Source organism: Oryctolagus cuniculus, chromosome 1 (assembly GCF_051225735.1).
Source record: "Oryctolagus cuniculus isolate XC-2025 breed Fujian yellow rabbit chromosome 1, ASM5122573v1, whole genome shotgun sequence".
In the NCBI taxonomy this organism is placed as follows: Eukaryota; Metazoa; Chordata; class Mammalia; order Lagomorpha; family Leporidae; genus Oryctolagus; species Oryctolagus cuniculus.
Window position 1 is genome coordinate 120,008,307 of NC_142867.1, and position 24,508 is coordinate 120,032,814.

The 24,508-nt window shown below is 54.5% G+C and overlaps 1 protein-coding gene across 4 annotated transcripts in view; it reads right to left on the minus strand.

Annotated features, from left to right (window-relative positions):
• KIRREL3 (kirre like nephrin family adhesion molecule 3) overlaps window positions 1-24,508 on the minus strand; it is a 576,600-nt gene that overhangs the window by 75,642 nt on the left and 476,450 nt on the right. For all 4 annotated transcript variants that reach the window (XM_051818702.3, XM_051818703.3, XM_051818695.3 and 1 more), the window contains 2 exons: window positions 17,486-17,635; window positions 11,226-11,375 (listed from right to left, as the gene is read on the minus strand). In XM_051818702.3, the coding sequence (XP_051674662.1) occupies window positions 11,226-11,375; window positions 17,486-17,635 (300 nt within the window). The remainder of the gene's footprint in view (window positions 1-11,225; window positions 11,376-17,485; window positions 17,636-24,508) is intronic.

Sequence of the window (24,508 nt, forward strand, 5' to 3'; positions counted from 1 at the left end):
TAGGCTAAGATTCTCCCTGGGGCTAGCTGGAGTTCTCACGACAGGGTCCATGATAGGCTGTTATGGGGGTGTCTACCAAGGAAAAGGAATGGGTTAAAATGTCTGACTTGTTCCTCTCTGCATCTTCCCCCTCTCTCAGGCCAGCCCACCAATCCTGGCTTCATGTCAGAATTGGGATAGTTGCTACCACCATCTCACTTCTGAGCAAGAATTGTTCTCCCTTTAGAAATAGGCATGGGGGATGGGGCCAGTGCTGTGCCACAGCAGGTTAAAGCCCTGGCCTGAAGCACTGACATTCCATATGGGCACCAGTTCAAGACCCAGCAGCTCCACTTCCGATCTAGCTCTCTGCTATGGCCTGGGAAGGCAATAGAGGACAGCCCAAGTCCTTGGGCCCCTGCACTCTAGTGGGAGACCTGGAAGAAGCTCCTGGCTCCTGGCTTTGGATCAGCGCAGCTCTGGTCATTGCAGCCAATTGGGGAGCGAACCACTGGAGATGGAAGACTCTCTCTCTGCCGCTCTTTCTCTCTCTGTGTAACTCTGATTTTCAAATAAATAAATAAATATTTTAAAAAAGAAATAGGCATGGGGGAAAACTCAGCCTGCACTTGAATACTCTCAGAGACAGAGAACTCACTACTTGACCATGCTCTGTTAGTTTTTTTTTTTTTTAAATGGTTGAGATGAAAACCTTCCTCGCTGTCCCTAGTTCTGTACTCTGGAGCTCCACAGAACAAATCTATTTCCCTTCTTCAAATATTTGAGAGAGACCCAATTTCCTTAAGTCTTCCCTTTAGCAAGCAGAACCTGCCTTTTCTTTTAATTGTGTACACAATCTATCTTTAGGTTTTGCTCCAGAGGCTGTGTCCCCATGAGCCAGCAGGTGCATTGCTCTGTCCATGGTGCTGACAGAATGCAGCTGGCCTGGGCCAAGGATTGGGTCTGGTGGTGGCAGAGGGTACTGGCTGCTTGATTCTCTCTGCTCATCATCTACTCCCAGGCTGGAGTTAAATCGTGATGGTTATCCTGACTCCTCTGGGACAGTACACTTAGGAAGAGCAAGTGGTAAATGGCTGAGATTGGGCCCCCTGGAGATCTGCTGAGTTGGGTCTCCCCCCTCCCACCCTGCTCCACTGTGTGTGTGTGTGTGTGTGTGTGTGTGTATGTGTGTATTGGAGCAGAACAGAGCTGGTGTTCTGTCTTCCATGCCTACAGCCTGCAGACATGTCTCCCTGGTGTGGAATGAGAAGGAGGGCTGTTGTGAGAGCTACATAGAGTGATCCCCAAGCCAATGAGAAGGGGTCTGCAAACACATCTTTGTGGCTGGACCCCTGACACAGGTCCCATCACAGCATCCAAACCACAAAGCTATGATGTTTCTGCGCTCAAGGGAGTAGCACCCAGCTGAAAGCTTGGTCCTGGCTCTCTGCCAGTGGTTCCTCATATCATCTGTCTCTGTGATGTCCTGCCCTGGTCTGGAGCAGAGGGGTTCACTCCTTAGGCCCCTACCCCTGTCCCTTCTCCCAGTGTTTCTCTCTTCCTCACTGCCTTGGGCCCTTGGGCTGTGGACTTTGTCTCTAAACTCTCTGCTAAAACTACTCCCCTCCCTGGCCAGTTGGCTGCAGGGGGAGGCTTCCATTTAGTGGCATTTTCCTTTCTCATTTCATGCTGTAATGGAGATTCATTGCCAGTTTTAAATCCGTAATTTGCCATGAAACCCTCGTCTCGGGCCCAGGCTGAGGTCAGAGCGGAAAAGGAGTGAGCTATTTTTAGCCCTGAGAGGGCTCCCTGTCCAGCTCCAGCCTCTCCAGGCTCACCCAGACTGACTCTGGACTGAAACCCAGGGCTGACCCTCAGGAGACCTGGAAGCTAGAGTGGGGAAACTGGTGATTTGCACAGGGGCATGGACTGGCCTGGACTCCCTCCATGTGCCAGGACTCTGTTCCATCTTTCACTCGGGGATCCATTAGTGAGGAGAGCCTCACGCTGGTGACACCATGTTCCAGGTTCTCTGTTCCTTTCTGGGGCTGACAAGGGTGGCATTCAATCCTGTAACCAAGTCACCAGGAATTTTTCTACTTCCCATCCCAACAGGGACTGAGTCTTGCATGTTGCCATCCTGAGGGATAACTTGGCTTTACTCTGAATCATGTGGTGTGTGTGTGTGTGTGTGTACATGTAGGTGTGTGCACACCAGTGTATTTGTCTTCAAATCGAAGGTGTCTGTGTATGTAAATGTGACTGATGCACACACAGAGAGCCTTGCAAGCAGCCAGTGGCCAGCAGGGCTTCCTGACCGAGAACCCCAGGAGGGTACCAGGCAGAGGCTGGCTTTTGCCTGTGCATTTGGAGCCACAGAGGGATGTAGGCAGGTGCACCCAGACCAGAAAGGCCAGCTCTCTGAGGGGTGCAGGGGCTGAGGGCTTCCTCGGGGAGGCTGCCCTCTGAAGGCTGTTGGAAAGCAGCCTGGATTTCATGGGCAGCTCCAGAGCCCGTTCTGTGCCAAACAGCAGATGCCAGAGGATCAAGGTCCTGATTTTTGCAAATCTCCATGGTCAGAGCTCACGCTCCTCTTCACTGAGGATTTGAGCCTGCTCAGCATCGCCCAGGGTCATGCTTGGTTAAAGCATCTGCAGGATGTATTATCCTTGCTTTCAGGAGCAGGGGAAGAGGGACTGGGGGAACAATGGCCCTCATGGCTGACCCCCAAACTATGAGCGAATGACGGAGAATCACAGCCAAACTGCGGAGTGGATTTCCACTTCATCTTTCCAGCTCCTGTGCTGCCAGGGAGAACGCGGGGCCTGAGAAGTCACCCACCACAGCCCACGTCTTGCTGCTGGAGCTGGCAGGACAGGGGTGAGAATGTGGCTTCCCAGCTTCCTGGTGGGTCCCTTTGTCCTGCTTGGATCTGGGAACTTCAACATTGCCCAGGACTGCCCTGGAGAGCCCAAGTCAATTGGTGTTGCGGGTAGAGACACTTGGGGCTCGGCAGAACTAGGAGCCTGGGGTCCGGGGAGCAGCAGGAGGCTGGACACCTTATGTGGGCTCCTAAGACCCTGTCTTCCCTTGTTGGGTATTGAAAGCCAAAGACGATGTGAGGGAGGGGCTGGGCCTGGTGTGGTCACCCGGGTGCTGCCTCCAGCTTACTTGGACGGTGAGCACTTGGACAGCCAATGTTGGGCTTACAGGCCACTTGAGAAAGGTCACTTGGCTGGAGAGCTCATTGGGCCAGTCTCTCCCAGTCACCTGTGGTGATGCTGAGTGGAGTGGGGTGGGGGTATGCACCCCTTGCCTCAGGTCTCCTCCTCCTTGGCCAGGACCTAGACCACATCCAGGTAGGAGAGAGAACAGAGGGGCTGAGTTTGCCTCCACCCCAGTGGGTCCCCACCCCTCTGGAGCCCTGGCAGTCCTTAAACACTTGTAAGTACCCTCTCCCCGCCTCCTTTCCTGCCATGGTGGATAGGCTGGGACTGGGGGGTATGGGTGGGGCTCCCGACATCCCAGGGAGGCTGAGATGGGGTGGGGAGAGAAAGGCAGGGCGACATTTCCTCTGGTGGCAACGTACAGATCAGCAGGATAGTGCAGAGATCAGCTCACCTTGACCTGAAGGCTGCAGGGACCTCCGCTGAGACCCCCCGATCTCCCCCAGCCCCGATCAACAAGTGTTGTGGGCTTCTTATTAGGGCATAAGGCATGGAACTCACAGTATGGACCTCGGAAAGCAGGCTCCCCTCACCCCAGGGAGCTAGGCCATAACTGAGAAGAGAAAGGCTATTAACCAGCTCAGGGCACCTCAATGGGCCACAGTCATGGTTACCTTATCACCTGCCTTGCAGGAAAGCACAGAGCTACATTGGGAGGGCAGGCTGTGCACAGTGGCTAAAGGGGGTGGGGAGAAGGGGACACCAGGAGTGGGCTGGGCCACCAGGCAGAGCAGCTGGAGGGAGTGGGAAGGAGAGGCTGGCAGGGTGGGGTGTGGGGGCTCAGAGGAGGCTTCAGGGCTTCAGGAGATAAGGACGCTTGTGTGCTCTTCTTTCCCATCTCTGGCTGGTTTGCTGCCCCTATTTGGGGGTGATTGCAGGGTAATGAATGTGGCAGGAAACAGGCACACAGCGCAAATGAGATACGGCACCTAAGACCAGGCCGGGCCCAGGCAAAGCACGCTTCACACGGAGATAAGGAAATCAATTCTGCTTGTCTTCCTGGGCATACGGCCGGGAGGGGTCTGCAGGATCCTGGCTTTCGGTCTCACTCGCTGCGTGGAAAAGCTTCCCCAGGACCCAGGCTGAACCCCTGGGAAGGAGGGAGCTGCTGGCTGGCGACTCTTAACATCGCTCCGTAATAGCAGGAATAATGACAGCTGCTGCTCACGTGCCTGGCTGCACAGCAGGCACCGTTTTGTACGTGCTTACCTACAAGGGACTCTAAAGTTCATGGAAAAGGGACATTTATTTTGGTGCAATTAATTTCAAAATCCATGCATAACTTTCCATAATACACATTTTTTTCATGAACTTTTTGAAGGCATCAGTGGGCAAGGATTTAAAAATGTTTTTGCACCTAAATAAATCTATCTTAAAGCATTTTTAGTTTTCATTTATTTATTTATTTGAAAGTCAGAGTGACAAAGAGACGGGGAGAGACTGACAAAGAGAAACACGCATACACACACACACACACAGAGGGATCTTCCACCCCTGGTTATTCACCAAATGTCTGTAACAGCCATGGCTGGGTCAGACTGAAAGCTAGGAGCCAGGAACTCCATCTGGATCTCTCACATAGGGGGCAGGGACCCAAGTCCTTGTGTCATCATCTGCTGCCTCCTAGGTGCATTAACAGGAGGATGAATTGAAAGTGGAGGCACCTGCAGATACCTGATACAACATCCCAAGTGGTGGCTTCATCAGTGCCACAGTGTTTGCCCCTCAAAAAGATTATTAGTTGAAAGGCAGGGTGACAGAAAGAGAGAGAGAGAGAGAGAGAGAGAGAGAGAGAGAGAGAGAGATCCACCTGCTGGTTCATTCCTCAAATGCCCATAACTGGACCAGGCCCAGACTAAAGCCAGGAGCTGGACACTCAGTCCAGATCTCTCATGCTGGTGGCAGAGACTGAAGCTCTTGAGCCATCACTGCTGCTGCCCAGGGTGTGCCTTGGCAGGGAGCTGTAACCGAGAGTAGAGCCAGCGTTTAGACCCGAGAGCTGCACTGTGGGCTGCAGGTGTCCTGACTGGTGTCTTAACCACCGTGCCTGCCTGCTTACCTTTTAAATCATTTTTTGTGAAACTTTGGAGGCACACTCATGTGTTATTTCATTACATCCTTTCTATAGCCCCGTGAAGGCAGAGAGGATTATTTTCTTCATTTTTTTTTTTTTTGACAGGCAGAAAGGTCTTCCTTTTTGCCATTGGTTCACCCTCCAATGGCCGCTGCGGCTGGTGCACCGCGCCGATCTGAAGCCAGGAGCCAGGTGCTTCTCCTGGTCTCCCATGCGGGTGCAGGGCCCAAGCACTCAGGCCATCCTCCACTGCACTCCCAGGCCACAGCAGAGAGCTGGCCTGGAAGAGGGGCAACCGGGACAGAATCCGGCGCCCTGACTGGGACTAGAACCCGGGATGCTGGCACTGCAGGTGGAGGATTAGCCTATTGAGCCACGGCGCTGGCCTATTGCCTTCGTTTTACACGTGGAAGTAGGCGCAGAGTGGTTACAAAACTTGCCCAAGGTCACACCAGTGTGAAGTGACATAGCCAGGTTTCAAGCGCAAGATTCAGGCCGTCTGGTTTCCAGAGTCTGAAGTCACATTGTCTCTCTAAACCCAACCCGGCCAATGCAACACAACCCTCACAGGTGTTTGGGGCTTACATCTGCCAGTGGAAACTCTCCCTAATTTTCTTCCAAGCTTTGTTGCTTTGGTTACCATGATGGACATTTTTAAGCACCTGCTATGTGCTCCTAGGCTGTACAAAACATGCAAGATGCCCCAGAGAGACCTGAAAACAGGTCTGTTCCACAACGTGTTGAGTGCTGAGATCAAGTGTTCACTGAAAACAAAAGGAGCCAGGGATGGGGGAACCACCAGGCCACATGGACTTCAGGGAAGGCTTCCTGGAGGAGGAGCTGTCTAAGGAAACCTGGATGGGCAAGCTCACATGAGCCAAGGGAAGAAAGAGGGCACGGGCAAGAAGGAGGCCAGCTACGAGGTGGTTGCTATCTCTGGAGCAGGTGAGTGGCGGGCTGGGGCCGGAGGGGGCTGACGGTGGGTCCAGGAAGGCCTGGTGTGCCAGGGAGGAGCTTGGGCTCTGCTCACTAGGCCTTGCGTACCTGCCTTTGGTTGTCAGGGCGACCATGAGTGACTGCCCAACAACCAGATTTTGCACAAACAGCTTAGAAGCTGGCACCCTGCGGCTCTTTTTCATCTCTGCCTTCGCCTGCTGTGAGACCCTGAGTTCCTCACTGCTCACCTCCAGGCCCCTCTACCCAGAAGGCTTGAGTACTGGGGGCTGGGGGCTGCCAGCAATGCCATGGACATCAGAAACCCCACAGCTCTCCCGGGAGGGAGGTGGCCACGGGAGCTTGTGTTTTTTGAGAAGTGAGCACATTAAGGTAGCATGCCAGATTGGACCCTATCTGTTGACCCTGCTCAGGATCAGGGGCTTGACAGCCTTTTAAAAGACACTGTCTTCATTTGAATTGACTTAGCTTCCATCTAAAATAATCCATGCTGATTTAGGAAATTTTATTTCTAGTAGTAGCCACAAGGCAGCACAGTTAATATTAGAATGGGCCAGGAGGAAGGGAATGGGGAGAAAGATTGGGAAAAATGCCCCTTTTCATTCTTCATATGCCAATTGATCCCTCTTCCCCCACTGCCAGCCGCCCCATGCTGCTTTCCCACAGCTTGTATTACTACGTAAGGACGCACTCTACCTGTCGATGGTTTATCGAGCGTCTCACTCCCTGCTAGAACCCAAGTTCCTCCAGGGCAGGGCTGGCTTTCTCTGTTGTTCGTTGATGAACTCCCAGGGCCTAGATCAGTACATTAATAAGGGGGCTCCTACGTAGTTCTCCATCCAACCTTCGGGTTACCCGTTTTCTTGCCTGCCCCAAGCCCTTCCCTTGCTGGCTTCTCATGCCTTCAGGCAGCTGGACAGAGCAAGAGCAGAGCCACCCTTAGAGTTCTGGCCGCCCCGGAGCAGTGTGCGTGCGTGTGTGATGTTCACAGTTCTATGAGATCAATATTTTTATAGTCACCATTTATACTTGAGGAACCAGAAAATCCATTTATTCATTCAATTAAAAAACTCCAAACATCACTGCATACTGTATGTGCCCTGTACTAAGTACTGGTTACATGGTTGAACCAGAGACCCAGTTCCAGCCCTAAGATCCTTGCCCAAGTTCACACAGTGGATCAGCCACAAGAGGGCGCTCTGCTCCCTAGCCCAGAGCTCTGCCTAGGACACCTCCACTCTGCACGGAGGAGGCTGAACACAGAGGGAGCACCTGGGGTTGAGGTATCGAGTTTAGTGCAGAACCCAAGGGCTGGGTGGGACTCTGAGTGGTGTCATCTCCTAGCCTCAAAGTGGGATGCCGTCTAAACTTCCTAAACCATTACCCTCTGCACCTTGGTCACCACACGAGTCCAGGTTCCAGGGGGAGAGGCCCATTTTCCTAAAATGCTTGGTGCAGCACGTTGCCCTCCTTACTGTGGAAGTTGGACAATTCTGAGAGATCATCTTCTCCATTATCACCTCTCGTTCTCCCAGGAAGCTCACTGAGAACCAGAGAGGTTGAGTATCAGCACCCAAGATCACACAGCTGCTTGGGGATGGGACCAAGACTACTTAAGTGTGCAGCTTCTCTCTGCAACACCATGATTCCTGAGCTGATCTATGGTGGACAGAGATGCCCGTTGCCACCTGGCCCTTGGCAGCCAGCTTGGTCCCCCAGGGAACACGGCTGACTGTGACCCTGGACTGGGGGCTCCCCAGGCTGGCCTCTTTCGGCTTTGCCAGCTCCACCCACCCCCCATCCTCCCCTCCTCACTGGCTGGCTCCCTCCCTTCTGCCTCCCAGGGTAGTCCATGCTCAGCTCCAGGTTGCTCCTTGTCTGATTACATCTGAGAGCTGGAAACGCAATGCTAATTAATGTGTCTGTGACTGTAGGCCTGGCTGCCGGGCGGGTCCCCACGCCCTCCCAGGAGGCTCTGTGAGCCAGCCCTCTGGCTTCTCTGAGCACGCTGTCCTGTCGCTGTAGGCAGATGCATATTTTAACAACACACATCTGCTGGCTATATAATCTCTAGTATTTGCCCTCCTCACTTGGTGCTTTGATGGGAGACCCCCACGGGCCTCCCTCTGTTCCAGTCAAAGTGTTTGCTCTGCGGTTCTGCCTGAATACCATCTGATTCTGCTCTCCATCTTCCGCAGGTTCTAATCAGGCTCTTACTTTATTTAATTAAAAAATCTATCTCAGGCAAATACAGACTAAATTAGGAAGCTCTCTCGTTCCTGGGACATGGGCAAGGCAGCTCTCTTGGGGATCTGGCTGGAACATTTTCCTGGGCTGCGATGTCACTGTAGAGCAGATGGGGTCTTGGTTGGGAAGGAAGCGGCGGGCAGGGTGGAGAATGCCTCTCTCCCCTCGGCCCGCACAGCCTCTCTGTTCATCCACTGCCCCCAGGGTGGCACTCTGCACCCAGTCCAGCTCAGCCAGCCAGGGTGGGGTGCCAGGGCCCCCCAAGGAGCCAGGGAGAACCAGAGGCAGAGCCTGGGGCAGCTCTTCCCTCCTGAGGCTGCGCTTGCATAGAATGCCAATGGACAAGATGCTGTCTGGACTTCCACGGAGGACACGCTGTGGGGAACCCCTGGAGGCTCTGCCTCCCTTCCTTCAGCTGCTCTCCAGACCTGAATAAACATCCCTCCCCAAAACCCGGCTCTGTGCCCAGAGGGCAGTGCCAGGCCAGGCCACAGGACAGCCAATGCCTCTTAGATTCAGCGACCGAAGACAACGTCAGGTCTGTTCAGATTGGATCCCGAGGCCCTGCTCTGAGAAGCCTGGTTCCTCAGCATCCAGACTGATACGATGCTGCTGGCCCTGGGGACTGGACGCTGGGCAAAGAGCATGGGTTTGGTTGGCAAATCTGGACTTGATGTTGAATGCTAACGAAGCTGTGTGGCCTCCTGGGAATGTCTTTGTCTCTCTGAGTCTGGATTTGCTGACCTGTACGACATATAGGCGAATTTGGATATCCCAAACCCTGGACTGTGCTGTCTATCAGAGCAGCAGAAGGGAAGGAGGGGAACGTGGCCGGGTGTGGCTGGTGGGTGGGATATGAGGGTACGAGTCTGTCTCCAAGGGGCCTTCAAAGACAGTGGTGGAAAATGGAATTACAAGGGAAATCTATTTTGGTGCTAAAAGCTTTAATATCGTGTATAGGTGGGGATCTTCAGTAAAGTTTATGGAAATGCATCTTGTAAGAAAACGGTGCGTGGATCAACATTTTTTTGTTGGACCAAAATTCACTTCTCTGTCAACTGCATTTTTTCAGGAACTGTGGGGGACACCCTCATACTTCAGGCATCGTGTGAAGCTGAGGCTGTGGATGGCGTTCGGGTTCTGACCCCGGAGCAGGGTCGGAAGCAGTGGGCGCAGTTTCCTGAGGCTGGTGGCCTGAGCCGTCTCAGGGGACAGGGATCCCACGACCTCCCTTAGCAGATCTGACCTGGCATTTTGCAGTCCTCAAAATCAGAAACAGTATCATGCCCTCAGTGCTCCCCCCACCCCGCCGCCTCCCTAGAGCCCCACGCTAAACTGAAGACTAGTTTCCATTTCAGTCCTGTCTCAGGGGAGGCTGGAGGGCCGCTGCTCCCTGGAATGTCCCTGCTGACTCCAAGGGAAGGCCTGGGCATTCCAGCTTATTTATCCTTCTTCCCCGGCTGAATGCTGCAGGCTGGAGGGGATGCACGGGTCGGGGGGAGGGTCTGGTCTCAAGAAACTGGGCTCTGAGCTTGCTAAGTGGTCCTCCGGGGCCCCACGGCTACAGTGCTTGCCTTCCCCTCGCCCTGGTATCTTTGGCTGTGTAGATCTGAAGATAACCTGACACCCTCTTAAATATTTCATCTCTGAGCAGCACGCGCCGGATCTACCAGGCACGAGGCCGGGGCCAGCTGCCGACCTGTTGTGCAAGCTTCCTCGCATCTGCCTGGGTCTTCCCTCTCTGGCTGCCCCTGCACAATCCCCAAAGCATGCCTGGGAGAGATTCCAGCAGATGGAGATGGTGAGGTGGTGCGAGGAGCCCTTTGCTTCTCAGAGCCCCCATTTCTGGTCTGGGGAGCCCTCCCCGGCCCACACAGGAGCGTCAGGAACAGCCGAGACCATGCACGCGGGAAGGCACTCTGAGAGCGGCTGGCAGCTGCTTTGCAAATGGGAGCTATGATCACTGATGGGCAAGGCCTGGTTCCCAGGGCCCTGCTCCTCAGTAACGTCTGGCTAGGGGAGGTAGACGGGCAGCACTGGACTCTAAATCACAACCAGGCAGTTTAGGAGGGTGGTGAGTGAGCCCAGACCCTAACACCAGGCACGTCTGCCTCAGTGGAGGAGCGGGGACCTCGGCAAGGGATGGTGGACACTAGCCTCCTGCAGGGCCAAGGTGCAGAAAGGGCTGATCTGCAAGAAGGGCTTAAAGTGAATTTTCCCAGGGTTCCTGGGGAGCTGGGGAGGGTGGGGGAAGGAGCAGGGGTCACAGGTGTCCCTGTGAGTCACTAGGGGAAGCAGGCTTGAGGCTCGTTCTGCAGGGGAGGTGGACAGAGAGGGCTTTGTTGGCACCTGGGGGGATCAGTTCAGAAACAAGACTCGGGGACCCTGCCCCATTCTTCCTTGTCCCCCTCCACCAGGGTCTGGCATGGGTCCTGCCTCCAACATGGGCACAGAGCACACTGTCAATGCAGTAAGCAAGCTCCTAGGAGTCCTCATTCTCTCCCCAAGGTGCAGTCACACAGCAGGGGTTTGACGGAGTTGTAGGTCACATGACATTGGCCTTCCCACTTCCAAGGGCAGGAGCCGTCCCTCTGGTGGGAAGAGGGACGTGTGCACCCTGGAGGCCAGAGGAGGAGCGTGTCTGGAGCCCCAGGGGACGCTGCCCCTTTGTGCTCCCCCTAGCCTGGCAGGGGGAGCCCTTCCGGGGGCTGAGCCTGGATGTGCCGAGTGTGGGCGGCTCTTACCTAGCACGGTGAGGCGTGCGGGGCGGGACCGGATGGCAGCCTGGATGGCCTGGCACTCGTACACGGCATCGTCCTGCAGCTCCGCCCGCAGGATCTTCAGGTGGTGCTCCCCCGACAGGTGGTTGCCCACCACCAGGTACTGCGGGTAACCTGGGGAGAGACAGGCAGAGCAGGGAGATGGAAGCACAGTTGCAGAGACACTGGCCCAGGCTATGTCCACTCGGGGTGCTCCGCAGAGCCGAACTGCCCAGGAGAGCTGTCCTTTTACAGAGAGGCATCTGCGTCCAGCAAACAGGGGATGCAGGCAGGGCCTTCCTATCTACCTCCTCGTCCCGGGCCTAGGGAAGATCTTGATACCTGGTCCCCGCAGAGGTGACCAAGGGGGCCCTTGATGACCGTAACCCGGAACACTTGATGTGCATAGTAAGATGACTTTGCGGCCGGTGCCGCGGCTCACTAGGCTAATCCTCCGCCTTGCGGCGCCGGCACACCGAGTTCTAGTCCCGGTCGGGGCGCTGGATTCTGTCCCGGTTGCCCCTCTTCCAGGCCAGCTCTCTGCTGTGGCCAGGGAGTGCAGTGGAGGATGGCCCAAGTGCTTGGGCCCTGCACCCCATGGGAGACCAGGAGAAGCACCTGGCTCCTGTCATCAGATCAGCGCGGTGTGCAGGCCGCAACGGCCATTGGAGGGTGAACCAACGGCAAAAAGGAAGACCTTTCTTTGTCTCTCTCTCTCACTGTCCACTCTGCCTGTCAAAAAAAAAAAAAAAAAAAAAAAGATGACTTTGCTTCCGTTTGTCGTTGGGAACTTGTGTCCCCACCCCTCTCCCCCGCAGCAGCCCGATGCCCCCAATTCTTCCTGGGGACCGAATGCTGTTGATGCTTCGCCTCTCTGGCTTTTCTTTGTGTCTCATATTTAGTGGGTGGCTCCCGCGCTACTGTGTGTTAATTTCTACATTCTTTTACCTTTGAAATGGTCTATTGCTAGCTTATTTCATGGACTCCAATACTCCCCTGTGTAAGAAAAGCAGAAACTTGAAAACTTCCCTACAGAGATCAGGGGAGCTGGGCCAGGTGGGGAGCAGAGGTGTCTGACAAACAGGCCCAGCGCAGGAGACCTGAGCAGCGGCCGGCCTCCGAGGCTGGCCAGGCAGGTGACCACTCGGGGCCCTAATCGCTTAGTAACCAGCACAGAAGCAAGAGTTTTCCCAGGGTGCTGGGCAGCGTGTTGTGTGTGCGCATGCGTGCTGCTTCCCTAAAAAATTTTACTTTTTTTGTTTATCTAAAAGTATATTAATTTTATTTATGAGAGAGAGAGAGAGAGAGAGAGAGAGGGGCTCAGGTTGAGATTCAGAGAGGGGAGACAGTAAGAGGGGAAGGAAGAAGAAAGAAGAATTTGCAGAAGAGGATTGAGAGACTCCCGGAGAGGTTTCCGTTTCAGGATGGACGGAAGGCAGAGAACGCGGCCTGCAGACCGTGCCCAGGACCTCGGTCACCCTGTTCTCATCATTCCCATCGCCCGCCCTGCACCCCCAGAGCCTGATTAAGCACTTAGGGGGCACTCGGGACACTTAGGAATTTTTGGGCCCTCAGACCACTGGCGATGAATAATAGATAAATAAAAGTTTGAGGATGATAAATCATTGATCAGTGTTCCTGCTGCTGTGCAAGGCTGAATATAAATGCCCACTTACGCTGGGGCTGGTGGGCGGACCCCGGCTGCCTGCGTCTGGGGCCCTGCGCCTGGCAGGGTTCACCTTCCAGCTGTACCCGACCCTGGTGCTCCTCCCTGTCCCGTTCCCCTTGGCTCCTCTGCTCCCACCGCCCTCTGCCCTCCGGCATTTGCAAGAGGCTCCTCAGTCTGAAGTGCCTCCTGGGGCAGTGGGAGTTGGCAGAAATGGGTCATAGGAAGAGGAGAAGAATGGCCACATTTGGCCTCTTTGTATTTTAGAAAAAAATTATTTACGGGAGATAGCTAGCTCCCATCCGCTGCTTGACCTCCCCAAAAGCTGGAGCTGGGCGAGGGGTGGAGCCAGGAACCAGGACAACCCGGGTCTCCTGCATTTGTGGCAGGGATCTCAAGTCCTTGGTCCATCACCTGATGCCTCTCAGGAGATGGAGCTGGGTATTGAACCCAAATACTCTGATATGGGATGTGGGTGTCTCAACTAGCATCCTAACCACTAGGCTTAATGCCCAGCCTTCGTCTTTTAAAGAGAAGATGAGAGGAAGAGTCAAAGATTTCAAATATGCCAAAGTCTCTTTGGATGAGTGAAACGTCTTCCTGTAGTTCCTGAAGCTGCACCAGCACCCACACGCAGGGGCAGGGCTTTAGAACATTCTAGACTATTGTAACTGTTCAGAGAAGGTAGTGAGGTGCCCGCCACCAGCTGGATTCAAGCAGAGTTTGGACGATCGCCTCTCAGGGGTGCTGCTGAGTTGATCGTTACACTGGATGAAAGAATGGACTAGTGAGTTCTAAGGCCAAGGTCTTTGGAGGTAGGGCAGGACTTCTACAGGGTGGGTGGCACCACGGGCCACTAATACCTGGCCCTGGTCAAGGCAGGCGGCTGGGGTTTGTGGGTGCTCCCTGGGCAGCTGAGCCCTTCAGGCTCATGTCTCTATGGCGTTAATGGTTCTGCTCCTACAGCTGCGCTGACCTGACCAAAAACGCTCACAAGGCTGTCGGGTGCACCCCAGAGAGCACTGCCTCTCCTGGAGCCCAGGTAAGCTACACCTGCTCCGTGCAGGGCCAGGATGAGGGCCTGGAAGTGGGTCAAGTCCAGCGCCCTCCCTGCAGCTGCTGCTCCCAGAGCAGCCCGCGGCCCTGGCAACCCAGCCTCTGGATCCCGCTGTCTGGTGATTAGTCCCTGGTTCCCTGCAGGCATCTTGGCTGGAGCTAGTGTTTTTGTTGTCTCGCAAGCGATCAGCAGCAGGATTTCGCTCTCATGAGCTGCTGAAAACATCAGTGATGGGTTTGTTTGTATTTGCCTAATTAGGCGGCGAGCTGTGATGCCATCCCAAGGACTGGCAGCATCTCCGCAAAAACACAGACTCGGAAACGGAGATTCAGAGGAAGTTCTAGCTCCTTCCAAGGTATCATTACTCCTTCATGACTGTTCCTCAGGGAGACAAATTTATTTGAAATCTCGGTTCTACCGTCAAATCGCCTGGGTTCAAAGGCCCGTTCTATCACTTCCTACTTCTGCTGTCCTGGGTGAGTTTTTAACCTGTTCAGGCTTCAGTTTTCTTATCAGTAACACAGGATAATATTAGTACCTTACATGTTACAGTGAAGATTACACAGCATCATCTACGTAAAGACCTGACACACGTTGAGTAGCCTATAAATGATGACGCAAATAAGTAATCAGGCAACAAAGCCAGAAAGGTCTCTATCTTTTTAAACAATTCACTTCTTTATTTTTAAATTTTTATTCATTTGAAAGATGTGTGTGTGTGTGTGTGTATGTTTGTGTGTATGTAGGGTGATAGATAGATATCTTACATCTGTTGGTTCACTCCCCAGATGCCTGCAACAGGTGGAATTGGGCCAGGCCAAAGCCAGGAATTCATAGCCCGGTCTGGATCTTTCCTGTGAGTGGAGGGACATCAGCTGCCTCCCGGGGTGTACGTTAAGCAGGAAGCAGGAACTGGAAGAGAGCAGGACTGAATCCCAGGCACTCCAATACCCACGCAGGTGTCCTAAGTGAGGTCTCAACCAGCTGCAGAGCCCCCAAAGTCTGTCTTTACGGTGAGCAGACAGGGTGCCTGGGCCCTTTGGGGTTAGTGCATTGGGACTGGTTGCCACAGTTGAGTCCCATTCTTCTTTACTTGTGACTTTGCTTGCCTATCAAATAAAAGGGAAAATGCTCTTTTTTTTTCTCTCTCATTCACTGTAGATTTATGAGATAATGTCTGAGAAGTACTTTTGTTACTTCAAAGAAGAATGTTCTATCAATATGAGGGAGTGCATTTATAAATCATTTTCTTTGATTGGATTTTCCAGCCTTGGTGACCAGAAAGATTTCTTTTGTTTTTAATTTTTTAAAAGATTGATTTGCTTATTTGAAAGGCAGAGTTACAGAGAGGGAAAGACAGAGATAGAGATAGAAAGATTGATTGATTGATCGATAGATAGATAGATAGATAGATATCGTCTATTTGCTGGTTCACTCCCCAAATGGGTCAGGTCTAAGCCAGGAGCCTGGAACTCCATCCAGGTCTTCCATGTGGGTACAGAGGCCCAAGCACTTGGACCATCTTCTGCTGCTTTCCCAGGAACATTAGCAGGGAGCTGGATTGGAAGTGGAGCAGCCAGGACTAGGACCAGTGCCCTTACGGGATGCCAACGTTGCAGGCAGTGGCTCAACCCGCTGTGACACAACACTGGCCCCAGAAGGATATTAGGTCTTCAGAGAGGTGCCATTCCTGGCAGATGGAACGGGGCCGCACGATTCGAATGGAGGGTCCTGGGATGCTGGCCTCAGTTTCCCTGTAGGAAAAGTGTTTCCTGCTCTGGGAATCAAATTGAGCTGTTATGCTCACTTCCTTACTGGGCAGGCAAGCAGTATTAATGGATCTCGTGGGTATCTATCATTATTATCATGATGCTATTTTTGGCACAAGTACTTTCTCAGGAGTTGGAGTTTGTTGTGTGGGTGGAGAGGGCCAATCTTCTTTCTACAAATGAAGTCAAGTTGGAGACAAAGCAGATAATCAGAGCCCATCACTCTTCAGCGTTAAACAGACTTGGGTCCTGGGCCCCAGCCAGCCACTCCTGAAACTGGACGCCAGAGAGTCAGCTGTCTCTGCTGCAATGACCATTGCAGAACCATCCTCGTGACCTGAGGCTTCCTCATGACCAATGACCCAACAAGACCCACATGGCCCCCGACCAGAGGCTGAAAACTATGGAACAGGAGCCCAGGCAGCCTCCTTCACCAGGAACCTCGCCAGGCCAAGCTCAGAGCCACCTGATGCACAGCTGTTCTAGCCGGGGGAGGTCGTGCTGTTCCCCCAGTTTCTCCAGGGAGTTCAGAGTCTCTGAAATCGCCAGATTCCTGTCATATTAAACCTCACGGCAGTGTGGTGCACTGTGCAGGCATTGTGTATTTTATCCATGCTCACTGGGCTGCAGCATTCAAACCCTGCAACTGCTATTGACCAATGCTATAACGTTTCAATATACATTTTTGGCAAGACATAACTCACATTTTAAAATATTAATTTCCTAGCCATCACGTCCCCGGGTGCACTTCGATTTTTTATTTTCCTGCAGCTGTGCAAAGCTGCCTCCCAGCGGCATACACATTCTCCTCTCCTCCTCCACCCTCAGTCACTTTCAGCTCACAGGGGAATGACACCCAGCTCTCTCCTGAATCTCATTGTTTATGCCAAGCCTCACAGCCTGCTGCCCTGTGCCTGCCCGCTAGGGGGCAGAGGAGCGACGGCTGGATGGCTCCTGTGTGTCTTTCCTCCTGGAGGAGAGGGTGTGTGGGAAAGGTGTCTGGATGGGATCAGCACTCCTAATAGTTAACGAAGCTCCTGGCATGCCCACCGTGGGTCACACGTGGGCCGACAACAGCCAGGGAGCGCCCGCAGCACCGCTCGGTGTTGAACGCCAGCCTGGGGAGTGCTGAGCAAGCTTTGCCATTCGGCGCCGACACTTCTGCCTTCTCTTTTCTTCCAGTGCAGGCCGACCCCCAGGCCGACCAGCTTTCTTTGCGGGTTTTCAGTTCGCTGGGCTCCCTTTAATGAGCGGGAAGCCTGGAAGAAGCAGATGGCGACTTCTCTTTCCTTAAAGGCCCTGCCTTGATAAACGGGGCCAAGAAGCAGGCACATTTGGTTTCTGGAAATCAGACTTCGGGTGAATGGTGGCCAGCTTTGGAGTGGAGCCTCCAGGGCGGCATCGGCTTGGGTTCTGCGAGCTGTGGCTCCCACCATTCCCTCGTGGTGCTGGGGAGTCTGGCCTCCAGCTTTTTTTCTGCCAAAGGCCATTTGGATTATTTATAGCATCATTTGCAGGCCATACACAATTATCAACTTAAAAATTAGCCTGCTATGGGCTTACTGACTTTTGAGTCCTGCCTGCGGTTGCCTTGGCAGGGCCCTACGTGTCCCCCACCCCTGCCAGGCTGACCCTGCCCAGGGCTTGGCAGTGATCCCCAAAGCCCTGTGTACATGGGCGTGCCCTAGGGATTGCATGAGTAGGAGAGCAGTGGCCGGTGCCAGGCCTGCTGGGGAGGTCTGGGGGTACTCACTTGAGAGGTCTCGGCCCACACCCAGGGCCAGGCCATCCTTGATCCACAGAACAAAGCCATCGTACTCGGGGATGGCACACAGCAGCGTCACCGGCTGTCCCGACACCACCACCTGGTCCTGTGGCTGCTGGCTGAAGGAGTAGACTTGACCTAGGAGGGAGACAGCACGTCGGTCAGTTCTGTGCAGGTGGCACTTGTGGGAGCAGAGTGGAGGCTGGCTGGAGACCAACCAGACCTCCCCAGGGGACCACGCTTTCTCCCATGGCGGGGGTGGGAGATCCCACAGCCAGGGCTTTCTCCCTGCCATGCCTCAGCCGGGCAGCAGGCTGGGGACTGGTGTGGTTCTGTTTAAACCTGAGAACCCGAGACATCGCATAATGGTTTCAGTGTCTCCTAGAACTGGCCTGGGGCGGAATGCAAAGGAGAGCATGGTGGTGCAGGGTGGCAGAGGGCGTGGCCGAGGAAGCCCGTGGCCATGTGGCTCTTCCTTTGTTTTCTGGAGCAGACCCTTCTTCCACCTCACCATAGCTTGGAGGAAAATCATCGGTGGCCCCCACGCCTCCCCATTCACACCTCCAAACAAGACAGCATGGAACCTGCGAAGCTAATTGGTTCATATTTTATTAAACAAACACATGGTGTGTACAAGATGCCAGCCTCTGCTCTAAGGTTTTAAAATATTAGCTCATTAATACTTTCATCCTCTTAACAACCTAAAAATAGCAGGCACTATTTTCAGCCCCATTTTCCAGATGAGGAAAGGAGGCGGGGATCATTTACGGGGGCCGCGCGTGTCAGCCCCCCTCCCCCCAGCATGCACTGCGGGGGCCGTCCTCCACCTGTCACAGCAACCGCACTCTCTGGGAACGTGAACCCCGTGGCGGGGCCTGGGCAATGGAGCCTCAGGGGGCCACTGCATGGTCCAGCCGCAGGGCCACAGCGCGGGCTTCACGCTCTTCTGGCTCCAGGACCCTGTTGCCAGCTCTTTGGCTTGGCCTTGGATGCAGCTACTGAAGAAGGGGTGACCGCGCTCCCTGGGAGGCCACGGAGGGTGGATCATGGGACCCTGACAGTCACCGAACACCTGGCTCACGGTGCCATCCTGGCTGAACATTCCCCTTTGTCCATTTGGGTAGGGATAGCCCTGTTCTACCGCAAAGAGACCAGGATCAGAGAGGCACAGGAGTCTGCCCAGGGTCACACAGCTGATGAGGGGTGGAGCTGGGGTCTACATTTTTCCACTCCTTGCTCTGCAGATGGCAGACACAACAGGGGCAAAACTGTACCTGGTGGCTAAGCTGCTACCATAGCCTTGCCTCACCCTCCAGGGCGGGCCAGGGGTCCTGGACATGGCTGCTGCCCCCTGTGGGGTCACAAAGGCATGGGCCTGCAGCACACAAAGGCAGAGCTCTCAGCAGCAGGATGGCCCCAGCCAAGAAGGGGAGAGCTGGTGTCAGCTGGAGGCGGCAGCTGAGCGCGTGAGTGGGCCCCTGCAGGAGCAGGGTCCTTGGCCAATGGGGATGGGGTGTGGCTGGGGAGCTGGGCTGGGTCGTCCACCTGGTGAGATCTTGGCTGGGTCTCACAGGAGTCTCATTAACAATCAAATTGGCCTTGAATAGAGGGAGTAACACTCTTTTTATTCTGATTTGAGCTTTACAAATTAGATTTCATAGGACATTTTAATCAGCTATGTGTAGTGGGCTTTTTTTCTCCCCCTCTCTCTGTCTCTTCAAGTTCTCTGTTGTAATTAGTGTGTTCCTGGCACCAAAACAGGAGCGAAAAGGAGGGAAGAGTTGAGAGAGGAGAAGGGGGAGAGACTGGAGGAGGAGTAGGAGTAGAAGAAGGGGCCGATGAGGGAGAAGGGAGGCAGGCCGAGGGGTGGGGAGCGCGGGAGAGACAGTGGTCACAGGGGACCTTACTCCCTGCTCTAATGAGGATTTCACAGCTCATTCTTTTATCTCAAAGTCTTTCTTGCAGGAAGGATGATGTCAGGCAGCGAAGAGGAAGACGGTGCTATCAGAATTATCAGGTTGTCAGCTGGGAGTTGCAGGGGCTATAATGAGAGGGCCCCAGACAAGGGGGTGCCTGAGCCCCTGGAGATGTCCGTCCCTAGGAGCCCCATTGCCCCCACTCCGCGGAAGGAGTTGGATGAGGTGACCTGGGGAGCTGGGGCAAGGTGAGCTCTGCGGGGGGGTGGGGGGGGTGGTGGGAGAGCAAGGACATCTGTTGCCATGGTAACTAGCCTCTGGGGGAAGGAGGGTGCTGGGAGGAGGGCCCAGTGCAGGTGGGTATGGAGGTGGCCTACCGGTGCTCACTATGCCACTGGGGGTGCCTCAGAGCCAGACGCTGGGGGCAGACATGAGATTCCCCCAATAACACTAGGGTCTGGGAGGGAGTGGCAAGCGTTTCCCGCATGATCCCTGCAGCTACCCCAAGGGCTTCAGCTCTGTCTGTCTGGACCCTCTTGGTTTCTGTATGGATAGAACGTTTCTGGGGGCAGCTGGGTGCACAACACAGTCTCACAAAGCTGCCTGAAGAACAAGACCTGCAAATTACTTAGGGCGGGGGGCAGTTAGTACCTTCTAGATAATTTCCTTGGCAATATCATTTTAAGTTTTGTGCATTAGGTGTAAGCCACTCAATTACGTTTCTCTTTTAAGCCAGTGAGACGCTTTTGCAAGTGGGTCATACACTGAGTGTTACCATCCAGCGTGGGTAGTGTTGAGGGGCTGTGGAGGAAGAGGAGGTGGAGGGAGGGAGCTGCTCTCTTTTTAGCTGGGGAACTGACCCAGAGGCCTCTGCTTGGGGTTCAAGGGCCTCTGACGGCACCGCGCACCAGCCAAGGATGTGGGTCATTGCCATGAAACTGCTCCTCACCCATTGCTTTGCAGTCTGCTTTAATTCCCGCATTTCCTTGTGTACCCCCCCACCCCAGAAGTGAACCTTGTGCGAACGTGCCTCAGGTGATTCTGTCACCTCCTGGATATGATCTGGAGTGGACAGCAGCTCCCTGGGAACACTGTCACTCCACACATGCCGACTGGCACCTGCTACCAGGCAGGCACGGTGTTGCCGCGTGAGACTCGTGAACAGGCCTGGTCTACCCCCCTGAGCTTGCGTCTGGGCTCCCCCTTGAGCCTGGGACATCTGCAGTTGAGCACAGGGTAAGCACTTCCTCTGCTAAGGGCCTGCTCTCGGTGTGGACAAGACACACCTGCCGCTGGCCTCCGCCCAGGGTTTCCCTCGACTGCCTGTTTCTTCTGATGCCAAGGAGGTTTTCCTGAAGCCTGGCAGCTGGTGCCATCTCCCCTTCCCATGTTCTGTTTGTGAGAATTGGGTGATTTAAATGAGAGAGGCAGAGAGACGGAAAGAAGGAGGAGAACGTGCACTTTTATCCACTGGCTCACTCCCCAAATGTCTGCAACAACAGGGAATTCAATCCAAGGCACCCACGTACTTGAGCCATCACCAGGGCCATCACCAGGGCCGGCACTAGCAGGAAGCTGGAGTCGGGGATTGAACCCAGGTTCTCATAGGTGCGACATGGGCATCTTAGCCACTAGGCTAAACACCCACCATTTTTCTTTTTTAGGAGATCAGTTATCTTTTGGAGAGGCAGAGAGGCTGGGGGAGCGAGCCTATGCTATGACTTTAGTGTGTCGCCAGCGCGGGGGCTGGTGGCGTCTTGCCCAACACTCACTGTCACTCCTGCTGCTACAACTCGGGGTCCAGACCTCAGCACCTCCACACACTCTGCACTCGCTCCGCTCATCCACGGCACGTGAGGCCCTGGGTTTTTCTTCTTCCATCTCCGCTTGCCTCACAGCCTTCCTTTGCAAGGGGGTGCCTTTCCTTTCGCTCCGTCCTCCGCAGGACAACACTCAACCTTCCACTCAGGATTACACGGAAGTCTTAACGCTCCTTCTCCCAGGGTGCTCCATGGCGCCCCCGTGTGGCTGCCAGCTGCTCACGTCCTCCCCGATCTAGCATTCTGGGATTGCACTCCCCCTCCCCCCTACTGCCACCCAGGCCTCTCTGAGCCCTCCTGGGCTAGCCCAGTGCATAAACTCCGGATGCAGCTCTGCTCACTGTGCCCGTCAATGTGGTCAATGTGTCCCCACGCCCGACTGTTTCCCGAGAGCAGGAAAGCTGTTTCTACGTGATCACCACCCTGCAGGTAGATTCTGTGCTGACCACAGGGCTTGGAAGGGGAAGCTGAGAAACAGTGGGAAAGGCCACAGCCTCAAGGAGCCAGGCTTCCAGGAGCAAACATAGCTGAGTCGCTCATGGAGACCCACTTGATGCCAGGTCTTTGTAGACCTTGCACCTGCACTGTGTGGTAACCACCATTACCCATATCTTACAGATAAACTGAGGGTCATGGAAATAGGGGGATCTGCCCGAGGTCACAGGGCGAGCTTCGGTGTACTTCAAACCCAAGAATCTAGGGTTGCAGCCCTGTTTCCTCACCACTACCCCTGTGGGCTACTGAAGAAGGGCCTGGAACCCGGATTTTGATTCTCGAACAAGGACTCACTCCACCACCAGCCAGACACATCTGGTAGTCTGGAGGGAGGCAGAGGATGTTTGCAGTGAGAGATTTCCCACCTGCTCCAGCCAGATCTTTTCTGCTGGATTCCATGCAAATCACTTAAGATGTTTGTGAAATCTTACGCATTTCATTTGAGAGGGAGGGACGGAGGAGGAGAGGGAGGGGAGGAAGGGAGGGAGGGGGAGGAAGGAAGGGAGGGGGACAGGGAGGGAGGGGGGAGAAAGGGAGGGAGGAGAGAGAGAGAGAGAGAGAGAGAGAGAGAGAATGTCTGCTGGTTCACTACCCATATGCCACAAAAGCTGGGTGAAGCTAGGAGCCATGAACGCAATCCAGGTTTCCCATGTGGGAAGCAGGGATCCGATTACTTGAGCCATCATCCGCTGCCTCCCAGGCTCTGCATTAACAGGAAGCCAGACCCAGGAATCAAAGCCATGAACTCCAATGTGGGATGTGGGCATCTCAACCATCAGGCTGAGCACCCACTCCAAACAGTTAAGATTTCGATTGAACAAATCTGATTCTTACAGAATACTGGAAAGCCTCAGATTTCGAATTTCAGGGAGGACTTTTTTCTGGGGCTAAAAGGTGAGCCCGAAAGGTCAAGGTCTAGACCTCCAAGAATTTGTGGCTACCGGCCCTCCCCCTCTCTTCACCCTCTCCACTTTCTCCTCCACTCAACCCTGCCCTCCATCTCCCAGCACCTCCCTGTCTTCTCCCTCTTCAAACAGACCCGGGCCCCACTCTGCTGTCAGGGCCACTCTGGGGGACCTCTGGAAGGGACAGTGGGCTGGAGGCTCTTTCAGGTCCAAGGCTGTGGCATGCACAGGATAGTGAGAAGATGGCTCCCTACCCCTTGGTCCTGGTGCTTGGGGCCTTCCCATGCTAGGTTCAGAGAAGCCCTGGAACTCACTGATTTCTGCCGTGATAGCCATTAGCCCCAAGACTTTTGGGGACATCTTCTGGTACTCCAGTGTCCCAAGACTGTTGGCACCCCATGGGAGTGTGTCTTGCACCGTGATTTCACGGTGGCAGTGAAAGGCAATGATCCAGCATCAGCAGGGAGTCGTACAAGGAGCAGGGATCCAGGATTGTTATTGGGGCAGGAGAGAGAAAGCTTTGGTGCAGGTTCTGCACTGGAGCTGAACATTTCAGATCCCCTGCTGTCGCCCTTTCCTTCCATGCTGGTGTGTGGCTGGCTCTGTCCCTCATTCCCTCTCTCATTCGGGCCACTTTGGCAGGGCTCTTGCTCCAGCAGCTGAGGGCTGAGGGAGGTACTGCTGCCCTTAGGGGAAACCGCAGCCACACTTGGACAGGAACATTGGGGTCGCCTGCAGTGTTTGCCTTTACTCTGCAAGCATGTACGAGGCCATCCTCGTGGCCCTGGGTGGAGGCAGCCCAGCTGAGACCCTGCCTGCCCCAGACTCAAATCCCAGGGTGTCCAGTGAAACTCCCTGGGAGTATACGGGTGGTCACTCTCAGGACTACAGTAGACTACCAGGGATCAAGTGACCAGTCCCAGACAGAGTCATGTAAGGTTTTTTTGGGAGTTTAGGGGACGCCTGTTTCAAGCATGGAGGAACCAGAAGGGGCTTCCTGGAAGAGGATAAGGGGAACGGGATGAAGCAGAAACTGCAAAACTCCATTCTGGGGCAGTGAGAAACACAAGCAAAGGCTAAGTGACGCATAAGCCTCAGCCACCTGCTTGGAAGACCTGACCGAAGTGCACCTGCCACCCACAGCTGCTTGGAATACCTAGCCAAAGGGTCGGTCACCTGCCAGGGCACGGGGCAGTGAGGCCTGGGGAAGAGCTCTGGTTCTGCCACCACGATGTGACCTGGGGCAAGTTCCTCACCTTCTCTGAGCCTTGATTTCCGCATTTGCAAAATGGGAATGGCCCATCAACTTGTTCTGGCACATGGAAGGCTTTCATAAAGGACTTATTTTCTTCATTCTCTAGGAGTCTTTTCTGAGCCCAGGGCACTTATAACCAGGGCCAGAGAAGCACCTGTCACAGGGGCTCTGGAGCTGAGGGTTTGCAGATTTGCAGCTGAACTCGTTAGAACTCTGTTTCTTCCCCCAAGTCATGCAGGTGAGAGATCTGAGCCTTCCAGCCCTCCCGCGGCTGTGCCACCGCCACCTGTCCCATCAGGCCCCAGGGTCTCCGGGAGCGGCAGGTCAGCCGTGCAGAAAGGCCGGAAGGCCACCGTCTGCTCGGCTGGTAGTGGCCAGCTGGGGAAGGCTTAGGAACGCAGGTTCCGAGGATATTTACCCCAGCTCTCTTCCAGCCAGGAGCTCGCAAAATGCTCTCTTAGGAGATTCAGGGAAGCTGTCCCTGTCCCGAGAAGCCAACAGATGGCAGGCCAGGAAGGAGAAGAAGGAGCCGGCTCAGTGGCCAGCGTGAGACAATTCTGATTGCTCCTGGAAGCCCAAACCTCGACTTCTGATGTTTTCTTGGGGCTCAGCACAGGGCT